Below are 23492 nucleotides of genomic sequence, written 5' to 3'. Positions count from 1 at the left end.
GTTCTAATTAAAAAGGTTAGATTTTATTTTAGAAGTCATGTTTTTTTCCTATTTAAATGCAGTTTTTAGGGAATTTCAATCTTACAGAGATTGAACAGCTTTCTGGCTATGCTTTCCCTTGATTAGCCATTCACTCAAAGGAACTCAATAGACAGGTAGAGGACAAAAGAAATACAGCAGTCAGCATTTAGAACTTTACTCAAATGTTTAAATACAAAATGTTAAAAAATAACAACAAAAAAGCATTAAAGTGCCCGTTAGGAGTAAAAGCTCAACAAGAATTCTCACAACCAAGGATTAAAGAGGAATAAATTTAAAGTCCTCTTTCCCCTTCTGTTCAAAAGACCGACACAAGCTACTAGGGCCAAGAATAAGATAAGATTGAAAGATCTGTGGATGCATATACTCCCTCCTCTAGTATTTGCTGTTAGGATGAGATAGGAATCTATGGCTGCTGCTCTTTTAAAATGTGAAAGCGGTGTTTATAAAAGAATCATCCTTTGTGCTTGGGTTTTGCTTTCTGTGAATACAAGTGAACATCTGGTATGTTTTAATTAATGGCTACATAGGTGATAGACCATCAGTTAAATGTTTGATGTGAGGAGAACATTTATATGTGTAAGTATTTCCCAAGTGGATGCCATTATTTATGTTTCTGCATTCTTTTAAGAATAGATCGAATGGAACAGGCAACAGGGAAACATGTTTCGGGAATTATGGTTCTTAGCAGATATGAAGTGCCCTTATTATTGGATTGTTGCATTTACTGGGCTCAAGTCAGCCTTAGACACATGATTCTGAAAGCAGTTTGTGGATCAAGAGTCAACACGTACTGCACAAACACTTCCAGGAATTTGCAAGTTGACTGGGTGTTAGGTGGAGTGTAAACATAGCATTGTTTTGCACCGCAATAGGTAATGGACTTCTGCCCTTCAACTGAACTGGGCAAAGTTACTGCTTGCTGATCACCTCTTTGTGTCCCTACTTTGTCCAGCTTCAGCTAGACGGAGTAGTTTGCACTGACTTGGTTCTTCCATTACTGATGCGTGTGTAACTCAGCCTGCAGTTGTGCAGCTGGCAGGCAAAGTTGGATGATGCTGCCAAGGTAGCAAAGAGAAGAGTGGGTTAGTAGTTAAATATAAAGGATTCTCCTGTTAGCCATGAAGAACGTTTTCCATAGCAGTCATGGGCATTAACAACACTGCCAGTTACACCAATTAACATCCTTCCATGATAATGTGAGTTATAATTAGTAGGAATGTTTTGCTAATTAAAACTTGAGTTAACCCCATTATCAGCTAATTAAATTAGAACTACAATCAGCTTATGTAAAAATAAAATAAAATGAAAAGCAAAAGTAAAAAAAAATAAAAACTGACATAAAAAACTCTTCTCCCGTCTCTCCCTGCTTCCCATTATCTCCCTTTTTTCAAGTCTATCACTAATCGTCACCCTCCATGATGTTTCTCCACACAAGACATCTATAAGTGGTTTCTGTTTTGTAGGATTTTTCTTCTTTGTTTAGCTGTTGTATCAATCCCCTGCTAGGAATATAGGGCATATCATCTGGAGATTGTTCTGTTGAAAAGGTGTAACTTCCAAACAAGGCAAGGTGCCCTGAGAAGAACCGCCTTCTGCTAGCACAGCTACATTGAAACTGGTTTCTCGTTTTGCTTTGTTTTCTGTTTTGTTATTGTTGTTATGAAGTGAATTAATGGTGCTAACCTAAAGTTGTGGGTATTTTCAGCCCACGGAAAACCTCATTCTATTGGTGGACTATGTGGGACCTAATGTTTCTTATGAAGATCACTGAAATATGCACAGGATTTTTTTTTTCTTTCAATGTTTTATTGCTCGTGTGTAAGTTCTTCTTGCATTGCTATCCTCTAGAAGCAGCATTCAAGGACAGTCATGGGCACATCATACAAGCTGTGCCCCCATTCTGGTCCTGCCACTATGTGATTGTGGTTAATCCATACTCTCTCCCTCACCATTTCCTCCAATTTGAATCAAGCCTTTGGTAACAAGCAGTTTTACGAAATGCATTTAGAAGGTAGGAGAAAATAAATATTTCCAGTGTTTCTTTTCTATATATTTAAACATAATCATGAATTATTAAAAACTTCTCTTGTTAAATGGGATTTCTTTTAATATAAGAAATAATAGAGTATTAAAAATTTGTGCTTATTACTCATAAGCAACCAGTACAAGAAGCGAGATTTTAAGATTTGCATTGTTAATATTAATTTCAATAAATACAACTAGTCAGCTTGCACAGCTTCTGGTTCGGAGAATTAAAAGGCACCATTAAGGAAACATTCAAACTGCCTCTTTCTACTTACTGCACGTCAGTGAAAGATTACAAATGCAGTCCCTAATAGCTAACAGCTGTAATGTATTTCAGAAACAAACAAATAAATAAATAAAAATGAAAGTGAGGGAGCCTAACAAGGATAGATTCTCCATTTACTCATTAAAAAAAATATGATAATAATAATACAAAAAATTGAGTTATTTCCTCCATGTTTTGAAAGAAAATGCTGCTGGCATTCTATCTGCTTGTGGCTCTGTCCGCTTAGCCATAGTACCTGAAGTAATGCACAGGAGAGAAGGCACAAGGAAAGAGAATACTCTGTTCCAGGAGCTATGAAATGAGGAAGACTTTAATCTTAGAGACCATTTAGATATTAGAGGGAAGGTTACTGTAACATCAGGCATTTGTCAGAAGTAATACAAGCTTCTCTCTGTCTCTGAGGAAATACAAGTATCACCTTCCCAGGTGACAAGAAAGCACTGTATTTAAATACAGACATGATGGGACAGATCCCTCTGTGCATGGACATGGGTCTGTGAGCACAAACACCTGCCATGGTGCAACATACTCCATTGAAGCCAAGCCTCTGAGGAGAAGCAAAGATGCAACAGCGCTGTAAGGGTGGGGAGCTTCCTGCTGATCAGGGCATGCTGTCCTCCTGGGTCAGATCATGGTTGTGTTCAAGAATTCCTCTCCTGGGAGCTTCACTCAGGCTTTGATTGTAATGACTTTGCTGATGATTTGTCCATGGAGATCTTTCAGTGGGTGTAATGCAGTGGGGGTCTCTTCTCACCACTGGATGTGCATGAAGAAGAAGGAGCTGGTCTGACAGTGTGGTGGTCTGGACTGTATCAGCTCACGCTGACTGGAAGAAATATTTAGGGGTCATTGTCAGCATTTGTCAGTGAAATTGCTGTGATTTCATATTGCACCAGTACATCATATCTTGAAGTAAAACAGCCTTGAAAAGATTTGTGTGTGAGGTTTGCTTTGCTTTCTGAGTTAGATAAACAATTCATGAGTTTTCATGGGGTTGTTAATCTTTTCATTGTCTTGCTTTTCACATTTACATTAAAAACATGGCATTTAAAGCTCTCTCACAAAATGGAAGCAGTTTCTAGCAGACTTGATCACGGTTTCCTTGTAATTCTGAGCATGCACCTTGTACTATTTGTCCTAATGTCGAACACTGGCTTTTTGAGCAATTATCCATGCTTTCACTCACTGCTCGATCTAACATCCATTAAAGTCAAGGAGAAAGACCAGCTGATTCTAACAGCCACAGCTTCCTCTTGTAATCTACTGTTCATTAACTGCTCTTAATTCTGAGCTAAAATTTCTTACAGCATGTTAAATTCAAAGCTTTATATGGCCTCAGCTTTGTGGAGCATAAAATTTGAGACATGACGTGTGAAAACATACATGTAAGTGAGGAAATTAGATACATTCATCCATTACAGTTATGTTCTTTACCAGTTTTATGGAGTTGGCAGAACTTTCACTTAAATGATGAAGGGGAGTCAGAAGAAATCATGACTCAAAACAATGAACTGTTACAAAGTGAAGCTTAATTCCTTGAGATTAAGCAGTAGTAAATTTGGCAATAGGTGAATAGTAGAGAAATTTAGACACACTTGTTGTTTAGGCTGACTTCCAGTTACAAAAACGTTGCCACTGAAGTTTACCGATTAGCTATGGTAGAAGTACTTCCAATAGGAGATGATGGACTTGAGACAAATGGGGGAAGCAAGGCAGAGTGGTAGGAGGCTGCCTGCTAAATAACTCACCATCAGAGTGATTTCCTTCAGGGTACAGGTATTTACATTTCTTCTGGAATAAAGTAGAAAGCAAAAGTCTCTGTTTCACTTTGGAGCCCTGATTCACTTCAGAGAGCACCTACAGAAGCTATTTTAGATGGCCACAATGATAAACCACCTCACTGTCTGGAGAAGGACTGAAAGGCTCTAGTTCAAGTCACAAGTCAGAGGAGAGGTGGAAAGACATTCGTGTTTACATTGGACAGAAGACCAAAGGGCAGGGAAGGCTTTGTGAGGAGTTTCCTGGTGGTCAGCAAATGTACTGCAGGGAAAACATTTTGGTAACAAAAAAATATAGTATAAAAGATTCTTGTAATATAAAAGTGAAAAGTAAAGCTGACTGATTGGCTAAAAAAACAAAAAAAACAAAAACAAAAAAAAACCAAACAAACAAAAAAAAAAGAGAAATGAAATGTGAGAGGTGAAATCTTTTAAGCTTCTGGTCAGATACCAGATCTGAGCAAGCACACTGAAGGTTGGCCTTGGGGCACAACGCTGGTGATCAGAAAGAGGCAGTGCTGTGGTGAGGGTCAAGAATATGAAACGAGGTAGCTGGTATTTTTCTGAATATTTGTTTGAGTTTTCTGGGATATCTGTTTCAATTTTCAATAGAAAGAGCTCATTAGTATTTCTTAGTCTGGATGCCTTATTTTACAGACTGCAACAGCACAACAATGGCAGTATAACAGTGTAAGAGATGAGAGCCTCATGAGAACTGGAGGTCTTTCAGTTCAACTTGTCTGAAACCTGTAGTGAAAAGAGGAGAACCTGCTCCTCTCATAGGCTTTAATTTGCCTGACTTGGCAAGTCTAAGCTGGCTTCTTCAGAGTAAGGACACTTATTGCAAAGACAGATGTTTACAGACATTAGTTTAATTGTGAGCTTAGTCACAAATTAGTTTGTGAGCTCCGTTCTTCACTTTCTGGATCCACTTTTCAAGTGCATTACAAAATATTAATATATGAAGCTTGGAAAACTATATCATCCATTAAGATGAAACCTCACAGACTTCTCTGAATCTAAGGAGGTTGGTTCTGGGTCATTCAAGAGGTGAGACTGTAGGACTGCTTGGATCAATCTGGCCAAAAGATGTTAGAGTTCACTCCTTCTGATTAGGAAACAGAAGAAATCATCATGACAGTCAAGAAAACTCAGAGAGAAGCAAAGGGAAAATAAAGATCTTTGCCTCTGCTACTTTCTGTATTTCTAAATCCATCTTTTTTTTTTTAAAGTATGGTATCTGGTTTGGATTGGTTCTCTCTTCTTTGCTGTAACTTTCCATCTTACTCAGTCTGATCTTTAATTCTGTGAGTGATCACACAAAACAAGATCACTAGTGTGGATGGAATACACCAAACTGAAGGTCAGTCTGCTCTGATAGCTTCCAATAAAGGCCTAAGCAAGAGTTAAAACAGGGCAGATCTTCAGGGAAACATCTATCATTTGCTGGGTTCACCCAGAAAATGCAGAGAGTGAAAAGAACGAAGAAGAAAGTAGGTCTCCAATTATCCAGTTTTGACACTATTTTAACTTTGCGTGCTTCCAGCAGTAGCACATCATACTGCAGTTCTTTTCAGGCTAGAATTCCTTTGACAAAGTGCTCCTCTTTCTCCAAACAACAGCAGACCTCCAGGTAATCTCAGGTTATTGGCCTCCAATGCTGCCAGTTTAATGTTTTTCACTGGCACTGACTGAACTTTAAAATATCGCTCTCCAGAAATACATACAATTTTTACGTCTGTGTATACTGCAACAGTCGTTATGTTAAATATAGTGCCACATAAAATGTCTACATTTGAATGACTATGAAGCAGAGACTATTTTATGACTTCAAAAAAATTTTCCACATTACTGTAGACTATGTTGCTGCCTGAAATTAGTCTTTAATTTTTAAAGGTTTTAGCTCCCTGTCCTCTTTTTTGTTTGTTTGTTTGTTTTGTTTTTGTTAAAAAGTAATGTAATGTAATTACTTAAATTGCTTAAAAATATTTATTTTATTTTTCTACTGATTTAGATTTAGAAAGCCTTTATACCATGCAGGAACAGACAGTATAGAAAAGTTGAAAAATATATGTATACCATCCATTGTGAATCTAGCTCTTAAATGCCTGCATATCTGGCTCAGTATCAACATCTGCAAAGAAAGAGAGGTGTCTTTGTTGTTGTCATTCAGTGATGCCATTAAAAAGTATATTTCTGTAGGATTTGAACTAGGTCAAAAGGAGTCAACATAATACACAAAAATGACTTAAACTTAACGTTTTCTTCTGCACAATGATTCAGGCTAAATGATCATAATAACTCTTTCTGGCATTCCAAAGTTATAAATAGCTACTGCTTCTAGTGATTTCTTAGGAGGCAAATTTGGCTGGTTGGATACCTGTGTGTCAGCTTTGAATTGGATGGCCTATTCAGGCAGGCGCATATGAAATCTGGCACAGGTTGAGTATTGGCTCAGTTATTAAGCTCAAGCAGGGTTTAAAATAACACTTCTGGTATACTTGAGATTTTGTTTAAGTCAAATGCCAATTACATAAGTCTTTAATATTAGACATTAAATCCACCATACTGTGACATACAGTACAGTAAAGTCCTTTATTTGTCAGCTGAAAAACATGACTTAAAAATCTAGAAGCGTGTACAAAATGCTTTTTTTTATACAAGATGTTAAAACCGGCTTCTATTAAAAAACAGCAGTTTACTGTGATTACAGTGTCTCAAGTGTTATGGGATTACATACAGCTCTGGAAGGGAAGAAAGCCTTAGGTGGCTTTGCTTGTTTTACTTTCTCTTTTTCTGGCAGAAGGGAGGGGGTGAAACAAACCCTGATTTGTTCAACTGCTGTAGAGGTAACTAAACAATCATTAAATTCCAGATCTATTTGTCAAGCTCTGCTCAGGCACAAATGCAAATTAGACTGACTGCAAATTAATTCAATTTACGCTTTATCACAGGAAAAAGAAAAAGGAAAAAGAAAAAAACAACAACCACAAAAAGAACCAACAACATACTATCTCAGAGAGAGCAGAAAGGCAAATAACAGCTGAGCAGGGATTTATGAGAAAACTAAAAATGTTTTTACAATTTCTCCCCAGGAAAATTGATAAGTATCTCTATTTTCAAAGGAAAAAGAAAGTGATTTTCTTCAGAAATGGAGAAGTACAATTTTTTTTTTTTTTTTTTTTTGTGGTTTTGGAACTGAATAAATAATAATTGTATTTTGCATACTTACTTTTACTTTATGATTAATGTCACCTGTGTCTCTTATGGCTTGTATTTTAGCAAATGCAATGATTTTCCTACTGACATGGAGCTCCTTCCAGATGGAAGACTCTAAAATGCCTGTCTTAGAGACTACTCTTAGCACCTGTGTCTGAAACCTACCTGAAGCTTGGATGCCTGGAGCAGGGGATAGAAAGGCCTAAAGGTTTGAGTGAAGGTGGAGGTTTAAGATTTTTAAGATTCTTGAGAATCTTAAGAAGGAGCTTGTAAAAATCAGTCCTTCATTAGCTGAGAGAGAGCAGACCTCTAAGGACAGCCCTCAATCACAGAGATGGAAATCCACTGGCATAAAAGATTGCCATAGCCTCACTGCCCCCACCACACTTTCTCCATCTTGCTCAAGGCTTTGTTCATCATGTAAAGGTGGTGGTCCTCTAGGAGATTTCATGCCCTGACTCTCTGTAGGTATGAAGTTCACAGCATATGTCTTGGCTGTGATTGTTTTGATTCACAGTTCTGTATGACAGTTGGTTTTTTGTATTTGTTAACTTTCAGGAGACTGTGTTCCTAATCCTTAATCTGTTACATAATGTATAGTTTAAGTTAATTGAGAAATGAATTTAGCTTAAAACTTCCTCCATGTACTTACCTAAGTTTTGGTACATGTTTCTGCAGATGTTCTTGATGGCTTGGAATGTTGGAAGCTATTTTTGAAATACATCCCATGGATGCATGTACACTCAAATAAAACATTCAGGCCTGCTACATAGTCCTGAAAAGGACTCTGGAAAGAAACTGTAGATTCCTAAATACAAAAATACATGCTAAATGTAATGAATGTAGAATGCTAAATACAGCTGAAAAATACAGCTCTTGGCCCTGCCTTGAGTGTGAACTCACTGAGGAATAAGTCTGAGCTGCAATGTGATTGTGTGTGCAGGCACTCCAAGATCCCCTGCTTCTATCCATTCCCAGGTTTTGAGTTAAATGCTTGCACCAACACAGCACAACTTTCTAGTGCTTATGATATTTTTATGTAATGTATTATCATGATCTGTGCACATGGATGGACAATGGGTCATCACACTGAAGAAATGCGTTGCTTTGCATATGGACTGAATACTCCAATTGCAAGAGTGCATTATGCACCAAACCACTTTCAGGTGCACAGAAAATTACCTCAGAGCAGTCCTGTTTGGTTTGTTCTCAAAATGTAGTGCATTGAACCTGACGTTAATTTTCACTTTTCAGTATCTCCGCAGAGACACTGTGTGGATCCAGCTGTGGGATCACAACTGTAACTAAGCATCTTGTCTACTACTCCTCAGGCCAGGATTGCAGCTGCTTTTCCCTCACTTGGACAAAGAAATCAATGAGTCAATACACTGCTGCCCTTGAAATGTAAGGACATGAGGCTTTTGTCTCCTTCATTTCAATTGGGACCTGACCTAAGCACTAAGGGTTGCATTTCATAAATACCTTACAAACAAGGTGTGGAGCGAGGCCCTGGGACAGGAGGAGGACAGATACTGGTTTGTTTGTCTGCTGTTCTCACTACCTTAGTCTCTTCTACATGGAAATGAAATTAACTTTCTCCAAGTTAAGACTGTTTTGCCCACGAGAATAATTGGTAAGCAATCTCCCCGCATTTGCCTCAACCCCTAAGTTTTCTCACCTGGAGGCCACATGGAGAAAGGTCTGGGACAGCGTTGGGGAGAAGACAACCTTATGGTCCCAACTCCAAGCACTGCCCACAGTGGGACAAATAGGAGAAAGAAGGCAATATGTGTAAGGGGGATCTCTCACTTTTCTTGCTCACTTGGGACTAAAACAGGCAAACGGGGATGGGACACAGCTACTAACGTGTCTTAGGGACTGGCAGTGGGGATGTCTTCTCTAATGCTGGACCCAGGAGCGGGTTTGTGACTGTGCTGATCCACCAAAGAATGAAGATAACACATATGGATGTTCTTCAAGGTCTATTTCTTCACTGCTAAGAACAAAAACCTCATGTGCGGATATGAAGTGGAAATAACCTACCACAATAACCCTTGTGTCTGTCTTAGCCGAGGCAGTCTGGACATGCAGAGTCGACCTCCTTGCCTTGGCCACTGTCTTAGGCAAGTCACTGCTGTTCTGGCCAGGGTGGCTCTGAAGCAGCCTCCTTGGCAGTCAAGGGTTACACCAAGTGTTACATTGTGTTACCTTGCATTCCAATATCATATTTAGGAAATTGACTAAGGGTAGGTCTGTGGTTCCCATTTCCCTGCTGGTCATGGAAATGGCCTGAGCTAGCCCATAAACCATCGAGGCACCTCCATCACCGCCCCTTTTTTATTCAGGCCACTGGACCTGCGGGCTTGCTGACCCCATCACAGACGCAGATGGACCAAAAGATAACTGTGCCAAACATCTGGGAAGGCGCTGGGGAGAAGACAGCCCCGTGGTCTCAGCTCCTAACACTGCCCATCATAGGACAGAAGAGAGGAATGAAGCCAATATTTGGGGAATATTTTAAAGGTTTATTTTTTTATGTTGGAATGATAAAAATCATGCAGGGATGGGACACGGTTGTTTTCACGCTGTCTTTGGGACTGGCTGTGGGGATGTCTTCTCTGATGTTGGACCCGGGAGCGGCTTTGTGCCCGGGCTGGTCCACAGAAGGATGAAGTTAACATACGTGGACTCTCTTCAAGGTTTATTTTCTTCGCCGCTTGGAAGCACAACCATCACGGGAGGATGGGACGCGGCTGCTTCTGCGCCGTCTCTGGGACTGGCTGTGGGGATGTCTTCTCCGGTGGTTTGCCCGGGAGTGGCTTTGTGCCCGGGCTGGTCTGCTGAAGAGTGAAGCTGGTCTGTGTGGTCTCTCTCCAAGGTTTATTTGCCGCTTGAGACCGCAGCCATCAAGTGTGGTTGGGACACGGCTGCTACTGTGCTGCCTTCAGGATGGTCTGTGGGGACATATACTCTGGTGGTTTGCCCGGGAGCGGCTCCGTGCCCGGGCTGGTCCCCGCTGCCTGGACCGGCTCCCTCGGCCTCCTCGGGGCCGGCTGCGGGAATCTGAAGCGCGACGCCCCACTGGGGATCGGCTTCGAGTGTGGGCCCGCCCTCGCTGCCTGGATTGTCGCCTGCGTGCTGGCAGCGGGGAAGCCCTTGAGGACCTCGATGGTGCCGGTGTGGCCGAGGTGCGGGAGCTGCTCTGAGCACCTCGGGCTCTCGTACGGCTCCGTCCACGCTGTCTTTGGTGCTGAGAGGAGCGGGACCTGCTCTGAGCACCTCGGGCTCTTGTACGGCTCCGTCCACGCTGTCTTTGGTGCTGAGAGGACGGGACAGCTGCTCCTGAGCAGCCTCGGGCTCTTGTGTACGGCTCCGTCTCACGCTGTCTTTGGGGCTGGAGAGGAGCGGGACCTGCCCGAGCACCTCGGAGCTCTCGTCGGCTCCGCTCCACCGCTGTCTTTGTATGGGGCTGAGAGGCGGGACCTGCTCCGAGCCACCTCGGGGCTCCTTCGTAGGCTCCGTTTCTCACCGCTGTCTTTGGTGCTGAGAGGAGCGGGACCTGCTCTGAGCACCTCGGGCTGTTGTACGGCTCCTGCCACGACGTCTTTGGGGCTGACTCTGGGAGCCTGAGGCCCGGCCTTGCAATGGGGAGCGGCTCCTTGTGCGGCCGGTCCCCCGCTGCCTGGGATGCCTTCTGGGTGCAGCTGCCGGGGTGCTTCTGGAGGACCGTGCTGTCCTCCGTCTGGTGGGGCTCTGGGAACAGGTCTGGGCACCTGCAGCTGGTGCCCGTCTCCTCCCACCACGTCCTTGGCGCTGCTGAGAGGATGGGCTGGATGCTGCCTGTCTAGCAGGACCAGAGCTGACATTTTCAGGTCCTGTAACTATGCGGGAAGGCACTGGTACCTCCCGTCTGGAAGTGCTGGAGCTGGCTAGCTCAGAGTTGGTGCTGGAGGCTGTAAGGAGAGACGGGAAGCTCAGCAGGATGAACCTGCAGCCCCAGGGCAGGACAGGCTGCCATCCACCATGGGACAGAGACTGTGGCAGGGCCACCCTGAGCACCCACTGCCAGGCCTTGCCTGGCCCCGGCCCCGCGGCACGCAGCTCTTTGCCTCTTACCGGTGCCCACACCAGTGCAGGTGTTGCACTCCCAGCTGTGTCCACCAGTGGCCCAGAAGGTGCAGTAGCGGTGTGTGCCTTCTGATCCACAGGACCTGCAGAGAAACAGCTCCCAGGGCCTGGGGAAGCAAACAGGTTGCGGCTGTGAGGATAAAGCGAACTGAGGCAGGGAGCAGCCGGCGCAGCTCTAGTGTTCAGTCCTTGCTCCACCGGCCTGTGATGAGGCTGAGATCCCATGCAGAGCCCCAGAGGACTGCGGAGGTCACTCACCCTGCTTCCTGTGCCCTCTCCCTGCCTCCGAGGTAGAGGCACATGCGGGCATCGCAGTGCCTGTACCTTTCTCGCAGCGACTGGTATGCCTCGTCATCCCACCAAGATGGCCGTCTGCCAGAGAAGAGAGGGAATCTGATGAGTCCCCAGTGCCCCAGGTGTAAGGCAGATCCAGGGCATCCACCTTGAGCTCATTCCCAGCTTCTCCCTGAAGCTGAGACCAATGCTCGCAGGATGGCAAGGGACTGGGCCTGCCGGGTCTGGCACAGCTTCTGTGCCCGAGTGTCTGCAGAGCTGGGCAGAAGGACACCAACCTGACTGGGATTTGGATCCCCAGCATGGCCATTTTGGAACGGAATCGCGCTTTTGCTCTGCAGACGGGGCAGAAGAAGAGCATGGTGCCAGCGTGCATGGCCTGTTTCTGCAGGAGAAGCACAAGCAGCGTGAGCGTGAGCAGGGCTGGGTGCTGCTGAGCACTGGCCGTGCTCACAGGGCAAGGGTAGGGCTCTTACCCTGATGCAGCCCCGGTGGAACCAGGCCTGTTTGCACACTGGGCACACCATGGTGTGGTAGGATGTTCTCTCTCCCACAGGCTCCAGGCAGATGACACAGACTGTGTTCTGTGATGGAGCTGCCTCGTCTGCCTGCTGAGGGCAGTGCTCCCAGCAGAAGGACCTGGGCAGGAGGAGAGAAGGGATGGGCACGGTGAGAAGTGCTGTGAGGAGGACAGAGAACCAGGAAGGAGAGCCAGGCCTGGGCTCTGTCTCTGACAGGATGCTGAGAGCTGTTGCGGCGGGTTCCTTCCTGGGAGGAACAGGGAGGGACAGCAGCTTGGCTGCTGCTGACAGCCTCTTACCTGTGCTCCCCAAAGTACTGGGTGATGCATTCTCCGTCCTCGGCGCAGGGCAGATGGAAGCTGCGCTTACAGCCTGCCTCCGCACAGCTGATGGAAGCTCCCCTTCACCACAGACAAAGCAGCGCTGAAAAGAGCAGAGCAGCCCCCATCAGCGGTGGGCCCAGGGCCTCCACGGCTGGCCCCACTTCTCCAGCCAGGGTGCAGAGTCCCACCACAGAGGCTTGTCTGCTCCAGTGGGCATTTGTCCTGGAGCCAGCTAGAAGGGCTGCAGTCGCTTTCTTTGTGTCCAGGGGAAGCCAGTGTGGGCCTCTGCCAGCACCAAGCTCCCCACTGTGTTCAGGTCCTCACCTTCTTGTCAGCCTGCTGGATTGTGCGCTGGACGGCATCAAGGGGGAAGCCAGAAATTCCCCCCACTGGGCGTCTCCTTTCCAAAAGGTTGTTGGCAAAGAACTATGGGAGAGAAAAAAGGGGGATCTCATGAGGCCAGAAAGGAAAGGAGCATCCCTGGCAGGAGCCCTAGCTCTTGAGGAAACTCACCAAGCAGAAGTGGTGGGCACAGAGCCCACCATTGACAAATGTCTGCCCGCAGATATCCGGGTTGACCTGTGCCTGGCGGCACAGCATGCACACTGCAGAGGAAGGAGAGAGCAACCGTGAGCAGTGGTGAGCACCTGGCAGGGCTTGGTGTCCCTGCTGAGGGGCAGGGCTGGAGGGGAAGGGGGCATTGCAAGCCCAGTGGTCCCAGCGGGCAGCCACAGCTTGGCTGGGCCCAAGCAGAGGGGCCCTGCCTGCCCGTGGCACTGGGAAGCCCCTGCTCGCCCCTTCCCCCCCTCCCAGTCTCAGGCAGACCCCCAGCAGCCCAGCAGTGGGAAGCCATGCACAGGGATATGGTGCTCTCACCTGGATCCCCAGAGTTGGGGGCCTTCTTATTCCCTTTGGACATGTTTGGCATTGACAGTGAGAAACAAGAGAATCAGTGCTCTCTCCACACCTCACCAAGCCGCACTGAGCACAGCCCCAGCCCAGTAGCCTTAGCTCTGCTCCCAGCCCCGCGTGTCACAATGGCCGCTCCCTGCCACCACTGTGACATCACGGTTACCACCTCATGGGGCTGAGGGCGCGGCACACACGCAGGAGGGCGGTGGCTCCTGTGGGTAGTGTGGAGTGAGGGGCTCGGTGCTGACTGAGAGTCAAGATTTGAGAAAATAAGACTAATGAAAAAAAATAAATTAGAACTGTGGAAAAAAAATGTTTAAAACTCTAATTAGAGTAGAAGCTGAAAGAGATTTGTTAACTTTGCTTATTTCATACATAATGATCTAAATGTAAGAAACTCATAAAGGACAGTTTTCCCTTTATTTGTAGTGCTAAGAAACTTCTTAGAACATTGCTCTGACTTGACACTTTCAAAATATCAATAAGCATAGTTCTGGTTTTGTCTTACTGGAAGGCTGATGGAAAAGGATGTTAAATGTATTTAATCTGAGCACTGACAATTGAATAAGGAAGGACACAGAGTTGAAAAAAAAATAAAATTATTGCTGAACACTTCAGGAACAGGGAACAGACTTAATTAAAACTATTAAGAAATTCAACTGAAAACCACTTTCTTTCCTTCAGTGTCTTAATTTTGACTTCCCTGAGTTTGCTGAGTCATCATCCCTGGATGTGTTTAAGAGCTGTTTGGATGTGGTGCTCTGGGATATGATTTAGCAGAGGGTTGTTAGAGTTAGGGTACTATGGCTAGGCTGTGGTTGGACTTGATGATCTTCGAGGTCTTTTCCAACCTGGGTAATTCTATGATTCTATGAATTTCTGCTCAAATTTAAGAGTACAATCATAGTGATGAAAACTGATTTCATGTTATCACTTAATTTGAGTAGCAGAACTTACTGAATAAGAAAGGACAACTTGCTAAACCCCCTCATATTGACATGTGCAATTTGTCATTTTGCCACCATATTTAAAAATGGCAGATCTGTGGGGCTAAGCTGCAGAGAGATTCCCAGATTTAGCAGTAATCTATGCAAATGGAAAACATACCAGGGAAACTATTTGCTTAGGATGACAGCAGATACACTTTGACATGGGGCAGGCGCATAGGTTCATACAGAAGATTAGAAGTAAGACTGTGCAGAGTGGAAATGTCACATTCAGAAGAAAAAAGAGAATGATGAATCAAACAACAGTGTTGTTTTATCTCACATTTTCAGTCAAAGGTCTAACAGTGGTTCTGCCAATGGGTAGATGCTTAATTGCTCATGCAGTGCTATTAGGTTTGCAATGGCCATAAGCAGTTGCTGGATCTAGGTTGTGTTTCAGCATAATCAAGCAAGTGACTTACAAGCTTTGCTTTTGACACAGCTATTAATAAAATGACCAGCAACATCACTAGAGTCTCCAGTGACTCTCTGGGTCATGCTTGCCCTGTATTTTCACACCTTCTTGGATTTAAGAGAGTAACAAGTTTCAACTAGATGAAACCAGGAGAGGATCTCCCTCCTCCTTCTCCTATCCATAAGAGGGCATAGGCTGTTGGTGATGGAAGAGGTGTGGTGGATGAATAACTTGAGAGGTGAAAAACAACACTGGGCCTTTTGGGATGCAGCACTTCTGCAGTCCTGCAGACTTGTCCCTACATGGCATGCTGCAGTGTCCCTAAATATCAGCCTGTTATAACCTCTTTTGGTTATGTCTGTAAAACAAGGATGCCCTCATCTCACCAATTTGGGCCTACAAACATACTAGCTCCAAAACACAGGTAGAGCAGGAAGTAGTCAAGCCCAGTAGTCATGGGTGAGATGCATCTTTATCCATGCTGTGCTTCCCATTACTTCTGTGCCTTACATTTTAATACCTGGCTGACAGCTGGGGCAGAAATGTATGGCCCCTGTAAAACCTGCTCTGTATGTCATATGTGGGGAAACAGGTACATGTGTGCATTTCCATGCACATAAAAGCTTCCTTTCCTCCAAGAATACTGGATATACTATTCACTTCTATGACATCATGCTTTAAAGGAGACACAGAGGGCTGATGTATAACTGGTTGGTGACTTAGCACTCCCTGTACTGAGTGGGAATCAGAAAACCTCACAATTTTAATGGAGTTTGGCGGTGACTAATGCTGCTAGACTAGCAAAGACCAGAGTTCTTCAGTGTTTAGCAGAGAGAATCATAGAATCACAAGGTTGGAAGGGACCTACAAGATCATTTAGTCCAACCGTCCTCCCATTACCATTGCTACAGCAAACTGCTAAACCAGATCTCATAGCTCCTCATCCATACACCTTTTGAACACTGCCAGGGATGGCGCCTCCACCACCTCCCTGGGCAGCCATTCCATTGCCTGACCACTCTCTGAGAAAAAAAGTTCCTTCTCGTGTCCAATCTAAACCCCTTCTGATAGAACTTGTGGCCATTTCCTCGAGTCCTGTCTGTTTCCTGGGAGAAGAGACCAAGACCCTCCTCATCACAACCTCCCTTCAGGAAGTTGTAGAGTGCAATGAGGTCTCCCCTGAGCCTCCTCTTCTCCAGGCTAAACAATCCCAGCTCCCTGAGCCTCTCCTCATAAGACTTGTGCTCCAGACCCCTCACCAGTTTCATTGCCCTTCTCTGGACATATTCCAGGACTTCAACATCTTTCCTGTAGCGAGGAGCCCAAAACTGAACACAGTACTCAAGATGCAGCCATACCAGAGCTGAGTACAGGGGGATACGAAGGAGTTAGGCAGTTCAGCATCACTTAGAGAAAAGTTGTTTTTATATAAATTTTATTGTCATGATAACTGCGTACCAAACTTCAATGCACATCCAAGGTCTGAAAAATATCTGAGCATCACTGGGTGATTAATATCCACAAAAGAATGAAAACTGGTGCCATGGGTACCGAAGAAGAAGGAAAGTATGTACAGGAAGCAAATTCATTTGGTGCTCTAACACAGTCAGTGTGCAACAAAAATTCCCAGTGATGACCTACTTTAAATTCAATGTTTGTTTTGCTATATTTACAGGAAAATATCCCCTTCTTGAACCTTGAGTAAGGGGATAGTACATGCTAAACTGATTTCTCAGGTAATTTCCAATATTTAGGGGCAAAGACCTATGCAAATATTTCTTTACTCTGTGAAGTTCAGGGACTAAAATTGCAGCTGCTTCATTATTTTCAGGACAGATATTCAGAAATATGCTGGAAATTCAGTTCTGTGTTAGATAACTTTAAAGGTTTTTCCAGATCTTTCCATTTCCAAACAATAATCCATTAAATCATTTCTCTCAAGATAAGATCAAATGTGGTCAGAAGCTAAAATTCTGTGTTTAAATTAACCCTGACCTCCTCCTCCTTTTGTCTTCAAAAAGTATGCCACATTCTTTGGACTGTCATACATTTAAAGGTCCATTCATCATCTGGACAAAGTGACATAACAATGAATTTTGACTTCTTTTTTTCTACTCCCTTAAAGGAGACAAGGAAATATTCCAGTGCCAACAAGAATGTGCACACAACACAAGAAGAAGACGAAAAAAGAAGCTTGTTAACTATACAAAACTACAAAGAAAAAAACTCTCATTATTTCAACAGATTGAAGCCCTTATGTCAACCGAGGGTGCAAAAACTTTTTCAGCATTTTGTAACTTTTTTAAAAAAGATTAGCCTATTTTCCTTTCCATAAGCCTAAGAATATATATATTTTTAATGCTGTGCTGATTTGTATTTTTTTCTTAAGTCTTGTGAATTATCTGGGGTTTTGATGAAAGATTCCTAGAAATCTCAGACATGTTTGTTATGAGATTTTAGGTTTTTTGTAGAAAGTGGTAGCTTAAATATTCAACGACTTCTATTCACCCGAATGTTCTTTGTACTCTGGAAGTAAACAGAGAGCAACAACAACAGACTAAGAAATAAACTGCTAAAAATATAATTAAAAGCCTTTTAGTTTTCTGTATTGCTTAGCTTTTGCTTTTGTATTTTCAACTGTTCACCACTTAAGTGAAGAAAGAACGCAAAACACGGCTCTTTCCTCTTGTTCTCATAATAATGTTTATAGAAGACTCTTCTTTTGTAAAATGTATAGAAAATGAAAGTTTGAGATAATTACTAATTCCTTTTTTTTTTTATAATTATTTTTTTTTTAATTTCTTAAACATCTCCAGCAGCAAAACATATCCTTTACTCCCATGTTAAAGTCTAACAGCCTTTATCAACCTTTGCTTCCTGAGCACCACACTCCTTTTAGGCATAAAAAGAAGAAACACAGAATTATACTGTGCTCAGCTGAAGAAAAATGAAGTCCAATAGTTAAAAATGACACATTAAAAATTTGCTGCTTTAGGACTGAAGAACAATCTGCCATCTAGTTTAAGAGATCAGTCACAGGTATATGTAAAAGAAACTTAGACAAGTGTATCAGTGGGACCATGGAGTTTGTATCTAGAGTGTTTCTAAAGCCTAATGCAAAGGAAGAAGGATGCTAAAAATGTACATCTTGAGTTGTAGGAGAGAGGTTTCACATCAACAAGCTTCATGGTGAAAAGCTGAATGTGTCCATGGCAGCAGCAGCGACAAAGCTTTCCACATTAAGTTGCAGTCTTGTATTTGTTTTAAATAGGAAGCTCAGACCTCTCAGGTGAAAAAAAGGAAAAAGGAAACCACATTTGGAAAAAAAAAAAAAGATTTTAAACCTTAGATGCTTAAAATCAAAGGAAAAATAATAATTTTACCCAACACGTTTCCCTTTGCAAGGCTGCTGTTTGAGGCTTTGGTGGCTGTTCAGTAAACTAAATGAAATCCCAGAGTAACAAAAGGAAAAATATTTGACGCTTATTTCTTCTACTCTAGATAATCCAGTGACCACTGTGAAAATAATGCCTCCTGATGGGAGCAATAGGTGAGCAAGGAATAGTTCTGCTAAATCATGTATAACATTCAGAAAAAAACATGTTCTTTAAGCCACTCTCTGCCTCTCACTATTATCCATATGCCAATCAAAAAGTGTGTTTAAAAGGCTGCAAAACAGGCAGAAATACACACAAGAGTGCAAAGTAGTATGGTATTGAAAGCCAATACAGAAAACCTGTATGTGAAAGAACTGGTGAGGAGCCAGTGCAATAGGTTAGTAGAAGGAATCTGCACTATTTGTCATATTAAAGAAAACAATGTAAGCCGCCTCCTTTTCACTCTGCCTTATATCTATTTTAAACCTAACAAAACCACTTCAAATAGCCACAGACCTCCAAAGGGAAATATTCCAGCCCCATCTCTTGGCATGGAAAATATGAATCACTTAAGGGGGAAAACCTCAGAAATTTATTCCTGTCTTCAGATGGATTCTGCCTTTAACTTAACATTGCTACAGAAATATGTACCTCCTGGGACCACAGTGGGAAAATCCCACATGCTGTCTCCTCTCTCACTTCCCATCCATTTCTCTCTCCTCTTTCTTATAGAAGAAAGCTCGAGCCTTCATCTTGGTCAGGAAGATAAAGTGATTTCATTAAACTAAGGTAGAGTCAACATTCCCCCATGGCTGACCCCAGCTCAAGCACAGGACAGCTCCTACGCAAACCAGAGATCAGCCCGACTGACAAAGGGCACACTGGGAGGGGGCTGAGCTCAGATGCCTCAGAAAAACTTTTTTTCCCCCTACTTTTTAAAAAAATTCTTTATTCTTGTTTTCCCACGAGCAAACCGTGCCTTATCAAGGCAGTTAAATATATTCTTCACCACTTGCATGTATTTAAAGATTGAGAGGATATCAAATACATCTGTTTACCCCCAGTGTCCATGGTTGAAGTTATTTCTTACTGACAATTTTATTCATAGTGATATTTTTCTTTTTTCTTTTTTTTAATGGAAAAACAAAAACAGAGAAAAGAGCAAAGGATCAAAACTGAGCCAGCCTGTCTGTGACACTGCCTAAGTAAAAACAAAATAAAATAAAAACAGAACAAGAAACAACACAGATTGCCATTTTCTGACTGTCTTATAAGAATAGCATTTAAATCTCAGTGAAATCTACTTTCTGACCCACTCTAGAAGAGAGATCTTGCGCAGTTCTAAGCCCTAATGTAGCACAAATCAGAATAAAGACTTTCTAAGCCCTAATGTAGCACAAATCAGAATAAAGACTCCTTGTCAAAACAGATGAGGAAAATGCCCTTCAGAGGGAGCCTAAACATCTGCAATCACAAGAACGACAAACACCTTGACAACAGGGACAGGAAGATTGAGGAGCAAATGCATAGATACTGCAGCAATACAATGGGAAAGGGAGACCTTGAGGGCATCCTCTTGGCAATGTACTCCACAGCTTCACCTTGTCTCAGATGAAAGAAGTGTGGTTGCTAGCACTTTCCCACCCACTGCTGGGTTCATCATCTGGTGGTGATCTGTCACATGTGAGCACAGTGCAAGTAATGTCTCAGTGTCTCACCCACCATGTCCTCAGAGAAGCCTTGTACCAGTCTGTAGAAGTGTCAGTGCATATTCCTGCTTTTATGGAATGGCCAATCGTTTTCTCTGAGCACAGCTGTCAGTTTTCTTTGTGATCCTGGTGATATCCAGGAAGACTCAAGGTTATTTTGCAGAAGAATTTGCATCCTTTGGGATTCACTCCTTCTGTGCCTTTTGTATGGCAAAATCATAGAGCCATAACATAAGGTAGAAGTGAAGTATTAATCAGCAAGTGAAGAGAAGGCCGAGTGAAAACAGAAAAACCATGATTTATGAAGTTAATTTATCCTGCAATACTTTCCATATGCTTATGCTCAAGGACAGATTTACAGCGTCGTGTGCAGTCTTACCATTACTTAAGTACTGACCCTGAAAACATATAACATAACTCTCTGAAATGACTGTTGTCTTTTAGTTTGCTTCTTCTCTTCTTCCCCAGTCACTCTTTAGCAGCTGCATTCCTCCACAAATCTCCACTGTGCCCCTAACTTGGAACTGGGCAAGAAGCACGGAGCCTGCATGTTGCAGGTAGTGATGGTGGTGGGTTCTGGTCCTGTGTTGTGGTGCTGCGTGGTGGAGGTATCCTGGGCCAATGAAGAAGGGTAGTTTAGCTGGGACAGTGAGCTGAAAATCAGATATCTTCTCCCTCCCTCATCAGTGGAACTGGGCTGGAATCAGGTTCAGTTACAGTCAGGCAAGTGGTAGAATCATGGAATCATTTGAATTAGAAGGGACCCTAAAGACCATCTAGTCCAACTCCTCTGCAATGAGCAGGGACATCTACAGCTCCATCAAGAGCTTAGGGCCTCATCCAGCCTGATCTTAGGTACCTCCAGGGATGGGGCATCCACCATCTCTCTAGGCAACCTGTGCCAGTATCACAGAGGTATTAAGTGGGACATTGGCACTTTCTATCTTCCAGGGACTGGGAAGAAGATGGGAGGGTAGAAAAGGTCTCTTAGGCCTCTGTGATCCTGACACTATTTGAAGGAAAATCACACAGCAAAAGAGAGACACCTTAAACTGTCAGATCAGATTCAAGAGCTCTGTTACACAGTCCTGCCTTTGATCACAGCCCAGCAGACATGAAGGGGAAATTTAAGGTGGAAAGTAAATGAAAATTGGCCACTCTGTCTGTGACCTTTCAGCTCCAAAGGCCCTGAGGGCTTTATTTGACTTCCAGAAAAGAAGTTAACAAGAATACTGTTCTCAACAAGCCAGGATATTTCTGCTGTGCATGCAAGAAAGCACTAACTTCTTCTATTTTGCTAAATTCATGGGCACAGTGACGCCCAGTGGTAGTGACTTCCACAGCCTAGCTGTACGTGCTGTGCTGTACATGCCTTCCCTTATCCTCCCTATACTGCTCTGCCTCATTATGTTTTCAGAGACCACTGCATCAGCCAGTGCAGAAGGCTCCTCTGCTCCTGAAATAAATTCTTCCTTCTATGCCCACAAGCTGCAAATGCTGGGGAGGCAAGAGTTTTCTTGGCTGAGCTGAGGCTCCATGTGAGGATATATGAACAAACCTAACTGCATCAGGGTGATGAACCTTCTAAATTACATGATACACTTCATTCTCATGGTATCCCTGGGAAATAAGAATGTAGGACCATTTCTGCCCTGGAAAGAGAAACTGAATTTTCAGGCAACCTCTGCAACTTGCTTACCAGCAGCACTAGTTTCTCTATGATAGTAAATAGTTTTATCTCAATCTGTAAGTTCTACTTCTTTTTTTCCCAGCTCTCTCCTCCATCCCACTGGAAGGGTAGAGAGGGGGAGAATGCGAATGAATGTGTGATGCTCTGCCATCTGCTTTGTTAAACATCCTTCCATCAACTCTGTTCCCCCACACTGGACCAAAACCACCTATACGCAGTGGCACCCAGCTCTGTGCCAAGCCAGTCATACTCTGGTCACTCCTATGGCAGCAGTGTGTGAAGCCCAAATCGACCCTGACACTCCCAGCACAGCTGGACCAAGCACCTTGCATTGGTCACTATGGAAACATACTGTGGGAAAGGGAGGGATGCCAGACTCATGAGCAGAGCATCGCAGCTCAACTCACTGGGGTGGGGATCTTCTCCACCCCACTGACTGCTGGGGTGATGCTTGCTGTTCCCCTCTCTTTTGTAGATCCTAGCCCTTAGTATTTTATTTATTTGTTCCTCTCTCTCTGTTTCAGACTCCTCTGTGCAGGCTGCAGGGAGTGCACCTGAAGGATGCATCAGTGCTGCTTCCAGGCAGAGATGGAAGCAGCAGAGAAATGTGCTATTTTGGAGATTGCAGCTATGCTCCTGGCCCAGTTTTCTGTTGTGGGTACCCACATCCAGATGTCAGGCACATACCCTGCAAAGCAGCAGTGTGAAAACAGAGAAGCAGCCAAGAACACAATATTGCACTGTGTCTCCAGGGCTGTATGAAAAAGCAACGCAGGTGCTGTATTATTAGCAGCCAGCTTTTAAATGCTGCATTACAGGTGTTATTTTAGCTTATTAATCTTAAATCATGTAATTTATAAGTTCTCACTTTTCTTGAAGACTGGCTTAACTCCATGAGCTGTGTGGTCTGGGTGTGCCCTCTGGGTGCCACCTGTCCATATCATGTCCCAGCAAGGGATGAGAAGAGACAGGCAGATTCTTTAGCAGGACAAGAGTAAATGGGTTCAAACTAGAAGAGGAGAGATTTAGGTCAGATAAAAGGATTAAGTTCTTTTATAATAACAGTGGTGAGGCTCTGGCATGGGCTAATCAGAGAAGTGGTTGATGCTTCATCCCTGGAGGCACTCTAGATCAGGCTGGATGGGGCTCTAAGCACCTGACAGAGCTGTGGTTGTCACTGTTCATTGCAGGGGAGTTGGGCAAGATGGTCTTTAAAGGTCCCTTCCAACTCAAAAGATTCTATGATTCTTAGGTGGCGAAGCTGTTAGAGACTGATGAGAAAGAAGAGGAAATCCAAGTTGCTACAATTAAGGCCAAAATCCATTGAGTGCTCTTTGAAATCAGCATGTGGGATGATTCCTCCTACCACTCAAGAAAGAGAGAAAAAGCCAGAACTCACCAGCCCATCATTATGGTGGGAAAAACTGTGTAGCCTATGAGGAGGAAAGTGGTATCCTTCCCATCTTGCCTGATGCCAGTGTGTCATTAGAATGTGAAACTTCAGCAAATGGTCTGAAATCATTTCCTCGAGGTGCTACAATCCAGGGGCAATTTTTGACTTGTGGGTTATCACTGAAGCACAGCTGTTCTGCTGGTGCAGCTTCAGGTGTTACCCTGGAAAAACACACCATCTATGACATTTTTATCTCAGTGAACTGAAAAACGAGTTTGAATACCACACAAAAAGTAATCAGACCCACTATTAATAATGCAGGCTACATGAGGTATTTCAGGCATTTCTATGTTTTTTTTCTGTCCATAATCCAAATTGAAGCTGAACTAAAATA

General features: G+C 43.6%; 1 protein-coding gene across 1 annotated transcript; it reads right to left on the bottom strand.

Annotated features, from left to right (window-relative positions):
- Positions 1-11475: 11475 nt before the first annotated feature.
- LOC107306551 (PHD finger protein 7-like) lies at positions 11476-13581 on the bottom strand. The gene is given in 8 exon segments (XM_015849806.2): positions 11476-11850; positions 12051-12157; positions 12249-12411; positions 12593-12695; positions 12698-12716; positions 12941-13042; positions 13130-13221; positions 13493-13581. Coding segments are annotated over 8 exon segments (756 nt in total). The 5' UTR covers positions 13545-13581; the 3' UTR covers positions 11476-11732.
- Positions 13582-23492: the final 9911 nt, after the last annotated feature.

The sequence above is a fragment of the Coturnix japonica genome, chromosome Z (assembly GCF_001577835.2).
Source record: "Coturnix japonica isolate 7356 chromosome Z, Coturnix japonica 2.1, whole genome shotgun sequence".
NCBI classification, from domain to species: Eukaryota; Metazoa; Chordata; class Aves; order Galliformes; family Phasianidae; genus Coturnix; species Coturnix japonica.
Note: the sequence above shows the minus strand (reverse complement) of the source record. Positions and strands in the feature narration are given on the sequence as shown.